Source organism: Drosophila pseudoobscura, chromosome X (assembly GCF_009870125.1).
Source record: "Drosophila pseudoobscura strain MV-25-SWS-2005 chromosome X, UCI_Dpse_MV25, whole genome shotgun sequence".
NCBI lineage: Eukaryota > Metazoa > Arthropoda > Insecta > Diptera > Drosophilidae > Drosophila > Drosophila pseudoobscura.
Genome location: NC_046683.1, coordinates 52744402 through 52749715, shown reverse-complemented (window position 1 = coordinate 52749715; position 5314 = coordinate 52744402). Strand labels below are relative to the sequence as shown.

The window sequence follows — 5314 nt, the reverse complement described above, 5'->3', positions numbered from 1 at the left end:
CTTGTCGGAATTTGTTCATTCTATACTATGGTGTGTGCTTATACCGGATACTCAAAGAGTATAGGGGTATATTGGTGGAATTTTTGTGCTGGAATTGGATGTGTCAAACACCCAGAGGAACCGAATATAATTGGACGTTGATATGCAATGACTGCACCATCAAGTGGCCCATGCGACGCCAAGCCGAAGCCTATTACGATCGGATCCCTGGCAGTGACGACTGAAAGAGCACTGCCCTTCGACTGCCCTCAAAATGGAGTGTAGAGGGAAATATATGTATTCCGAGCGTAAGACCCTAAACGGTTCATGCAATCCATCTATTCGATCTAAAAAGCGAAAGGGACAACGGTATACAGTTGCTAAAGCATCGTGAATCGTGAATTTTATGTGGCTCAACAAGTCAGTCTCGATGAGTGTCTTGAGACTGCCGAATCTAGATCAGATCGAATCATTATTATAGCCAGAAGGAATACATTAAATTTTAGTGGATGCGCAAGACCCAGCCCCGCGCTTATTCAGTCTCTTCTCCCTCTCTCTTTCTTGTCCAGTGTGCGCGCTCTAACGGAAGTGAGCGAGATGGCAACTGACTGATAATCGGGTATAAACAACGTTCTCGCTCGTTTTCATATAAATTGAAGAGATTTCCATTGCTTGGGGGCATTGAGTAATGCGAACTTTAATCCACAACTGTGAATACGATACGTCAGGGGATATGTGGATCCACAATAAGATGAAAGCTCCAAGACCTGTGTAATTGTTTTCTAACGAGACCACCGGACAAGAGAGAACGACTAGCTTTGATAAGTTCTCTCCGTTCTTACCAACGATTGGTTCATAATGTCCCTCGGTGCTACATCGCGACTCCTAGATTAACTTTCATTGGTTGAACCTGTTTAGAAACTGATGTCTTCCAATATTCCAAATATTCAAAAGCCCCATTCGCATTATACTTGATAGAGATTTCTTCTCTCACATGATCTCCGCCTACGAGTATAGAAAACGCTCATTGCCCGCATTAATATGTGCCAATGGTAAGCCCACAATCTCCAAACAATTGTTACAATTGCACTTTCTAGGGTTATTAACTTTATTTAGAGTACTGATCATTTATGATTATTATGCACCATTTATTATATTCAATTAAGTAATTTAACACTAGCATTATGTATATTCTGTATGTCTGTATTTTTTCGTATTTTTTGAATGCCTTTATGTACTGCGAGCAGGCTTGATCCACTGTTCTCGTACGAAACTAAAATTTAATTTTAAATTATGATGTATGAATGTACGAATTACAGGTTACGCATTAATTATATTAGGGGAAACGGAGCAGGATTGAGACGCACACATTCGTGATAGAAAATCGTAAAGAATAGGGAATTCGAAGCTTATCAAAATTTGTGCATCTGTACAAATCAATCTGCAGATTCGATGATGAATGATTTTGCATTGTATTGGGGTTTCTTTAAAAAAAATAAAACTTTAATCAATACATACGTATATAGAGTATAGTGTATGCGATTGAAAAAAGGGGCATGCCCCGATTTCCTGTCCAATAAATTCATGGATTCATCAAAGATTTCAGATATTTACTGCGTTTGGTTTTTGGTAGGTTTTGTGTTTCGTTTTCGTTGCGAAAAGAACTCTTAAATCACTGTACAAAGAACGACGCGTGGCGGCTGTTGTCCGTCCATCTCCTATGGCCCGCATAGATACTTCCGCTTCTGGTCTTTTATATAGTCACTTGTCGACATTTGAATGGCCCGCTGAAGCATCTCGCTCTCGTTGAGCCCTGCCACAGCAAGAAGGATTTGATTATGACTCCACAGAACTGTCTGTCTGGAACTCACCATCATTGGCAAGGGAAGCCTCGAGTAGTTCCTGGTAGATGTTCGACGACGGAGCATCCAATCGCTTTTGCGGCGAGTGTGACGACTGCTTCGATGTGCACGGCTGCTGATCAGCCTCTGGCGTGATGGCACGAGCTGCAGGTGGAACAGGATCGCGCTTGGGACTTTTTCGTACCGGTGCGTCAATAGCCTCAGTACTAAAGATAGATAATATTACATTCACATATTACACAGCCAAAAACACAACGATTTGTGCATACACACCTATTGCCAGAAATCGATCCCTCACGAGTTTCGTGGCGGCGCTTCTTGCGCAGTGTAGTGCGGCGCTGTGACTTGGAGGCTTTGCTAGACCGCTGGGCGGCTGCAGTGCTTGGGGAGGCGTTGCCACCGCAGTGCCCCACTGAGCTGGTGCTGCTCATGTCTGTGGCGTCGCTTTCATAGCCGCCCAGGTCACCGACGTCTGGCGGCAGCTTGTGCCCAAACTGGGTGAGTGTTTTGGGCGACATCGAAAACATTGTGGATGTGCCGGCAGCACCGCTAACGCTAGCCAGAGTTGCGGCCGCGATTTCACCGTTGCTGCTAGTGCCGCCACACGAGTACTTGGAGGGCGAGGCGTCCGAGTCTGTGAGAGCCTCTGCCGAAGTAACTGTCGAGGATGTGGCCGAGCCGCCGGCTGTGTTGCTGCTGCGCGATCGTTGCATGTTGTCGCGACACCACTGCAAGTAGGACTCGCGTGCAATCTGCTCCTCAATGGCCTCGTTGGTGGCCTCCCAATCTGTGGTCTTCAGCTTGTCCTCGAACATCGTCTACGATTGGGAAGTTGGCACTAAATACCGGTGGATCGACTGATCGGTTGCACAACTCACCTGCTCGATCTCCAGCTGCTCACTGAGATGCAAAGCCTCTTTAGTTTGAACCTGGGGCTTGTAGCCAGCCAAGCCCAGGCCAACGCCAACGGAGGCATTGTAGGGGTCCAAGATGGCATTGTAGTGAGAGCCACGCTGATACGATAAGCGGAGCGGGGGATAGCCAGCCTGCGATTGCTCAGAGTTGAAGATATTGATTGGGGCTGAAATACAAATATTTTAGAAAAAGGTATCTCAACTGTAGCTGCTTTTAGCGCTCGATTTGGATAAAAGAACAACTTACTAGCCTGATAGCAGTACACTTCGACGGTGCGACTATAGATCTCCGATATGGCCTGGATCTCGATGTGATTGCCGTGAGCATCGCGAGCCCGCTTGCGCTGGATATAGCTGCTGATGTCCTCGGTGACAAACTGCCCAAAGTACTCGCGGTTCTCTTGCTGCAACAGAGAACAGATTAAGTTCGAATTCAGATAATCCAGCAGAGGGCTTCCATCATTACAATATAATCCATGGTATGCTGCCGAATCACATCATGCATTCCCTCATCCCCGTATATCTGAAGCGAGATGGACCGAAAGAGGCATGCCCCGTCCTCCTCGACGGGCTTTAGTTCGTAGCCGTTCTCTGCCATGCACTTGGCGAACTCCAGATCGCGACGTTTCCACTCCTCCACTGGAATCTTGCGCTCCTTTGGCTGCAGATGCTCGTCACCGCTGTTGTAACCGGAAAAGGTATCCTCCGCTATCTTCGTTAGATTGGCCGCCGCAGTGGTTGGCGGAATCTGGCCCAGTGTCGTGGGCACATTGGCACATCCCAAGCTTAGATGTTCAGGCGACTTGCGACCCACTGCTGATGGGCTGCTGCTGCCAGACGCTGTGGCTAGAGGAGGACTGGTGCATTTGCTGCTAGTCACACCAGGCACGCTGCCCGTCGCCACGGCCGGATGGATGAGTTTCTCGCGCTCCAAGCGGTCGCGCTTGTGATGATGCGCATGACTGTCGTGGTGTTCGCGACGCTTCGAACGTGCGCTGCTTTAAAATAATAGAAAAGTTCAATAAATTAATCAATCAATCAAGAGTATATAGATGATGACTACAATGGCTGAAATTGGTACTATTGCGAATTACAAACTGATTCAAATTTGCTATGCTAACTTGGTTCAGTCAAAGGTCCTTTAACGGACAGCCAATAACAAACAAAAGTCAAGCCTCCTTTGGTTTCTTGGTTTATGGAACCTAAAAGGGTATATGTACGGCCTGTAAGCCGCTCCAAATCCCTGCTCTTGACTTATCCAACTGATTACATATTTTGCAGGGGCATGCTGGCATTTCAGTATAACGCCCTAGAAGTCATATGGGCAGGAGGCAGGGGTAGCACCTTCCTATGTATGTCTGGGGGGAGCCCACATCGCTCCACATGTGCAATTTTACATGCATGTGATAGTCACCCAAGGAATGTGGGCCGAAAACCACCACTCACCTTTTGTGTGGGCTGCAGCGGTGAGTGCGTGCCAAATCGTCGTAGACCTCGCCGCGCCTCTGAGGACTCTGCGCGATGCAAATACACAAGCATTAGTGGAAATGAAGTGGTGTGGAGTTGGGGAAGTCGCTGTCTTGGAAAGCCAAAGACTCAGACTCACCTGGCCGTGACCATCGATGACGACATTGCGATGCGTTTGATTAACCACCGACTGCTCGACCGCCACCTGTCCGGTTGCGTGTGCTTCCTTGTTGTCCGCATCCACGACGTTGCCAGCCACGCGTTTCGCGCTGGGTGCGCTTACTGGCTTGATCGTCATGGTTCTGATGCAGCTTCCCCTTCCTCTTGCTCTATTTTCGTCTTTGTTGGTAGCGTGGAAAAGTATTTATCCAGCAAAAGCGAGAAACGCAACACAAGGGCTCGACTTGAGGCTTCTCTAGGGCATAAATGACTCTGCGGCGTGTAGATGGTGCCCTGGAGTAGTGCCTCTGTGGTTGCTTTTTTATTTGCGTATTTCACGGCTGCACTGTTCTTTGTCTGAAGATGTCGTCGTAGGAAAAGAAGGCCGCCAGGGCTCTCCTTATGAAGCCTTCTTATATGTGCTGCGACTGAATCGTTTTAACCAGTTGCTTGTGTTGTATGTTTCTGAAATGTATTGCAAATGCCACATAACATAACTATTTCATCTACAAAATAATGAAAATTTCCAGATTTTCATATTCCCTGTCTGTGTGTGCGTGAATTCGACGTGTGTGTGCGTGTGTGTCTATGCGCTGCGCTGTGATTTATGTGGCTCACTTCAGCTTTTGTTGTCTGGACATCTCTTATAATTGCATGCGTATCTTACCGTTTCCTAGTAGTTTTTGTTTTAATTATCAAAATTATTTAATTGCTTTCGATGTGTTTTCATGGAATTTTAGATGTTATTTATCCTGTAACCAGTGTGACCGCGGATTATCGATACGTAAATTTCAAAATATACCGTTAACATACTGACGAATTATTTGCATTCAAGTTGGCTTCCATTCCTCGTTTTTAATATTCGGTTGAATATCACTAGACAGGTGAGACCCTCACCTGTGTACTCATAATTTTATCCGAATTTTAAATCAA

The 5314-nt window shown here is 46.6% G+C and overlaps 1 protein-coding gene across 4 annotated transcripts; it reads right to left on the bottom strand.

The window, feature by feature from the left end:
* Nucleotides 1-1106: 1106 nt before the first annotated feature.
* Nucleotides 1107-5187, bottom strand: Duba (Deubiquitinating enzyme A). Of its 4 annotated transcripts, none has more exons than XM_033383853.1 (9): nucleotides 5049-5187; nucleotides 4362-4846; nucleotides 4202-4269; nucleotides 3222-3753; nucleotides 3003-3159; nucleotides 2720-2922; nucleotides 2115-2659; nucleotides 1851-2047; nucleotides 1107-1801 (listed from the first exon to the last, which is right to left on the bottom strand). In XM_033383853.1, exons 2-9 carry the CDS (start codon nucleotides 4518-4520, stop codon nucleotides 1698-1700), a joined length of 1965 nt encoding a protein of 654 aa, XP_033239744.1. In that variant the 5' UTR covers nucleotides 4521-4846; nucleotides 5049-5187; the 3' UTR covers nucleotides 1107-1697. The 4 variants fall into 4 exon arrangements, with proteins under 4 accessions (XP_033239744.1, XP_033239745.1, XP_015043306.2 ...); XM_033383854.1 differs by having other exon boundaries at nucleotides 3222-3750; XM_015187820.2 differs by having other exon boundaries at nucleotides 1107-1792; nucleotides 5049-5185.
* Nucleotides 5188-5314: the final 127 nt, after the last annotated feature.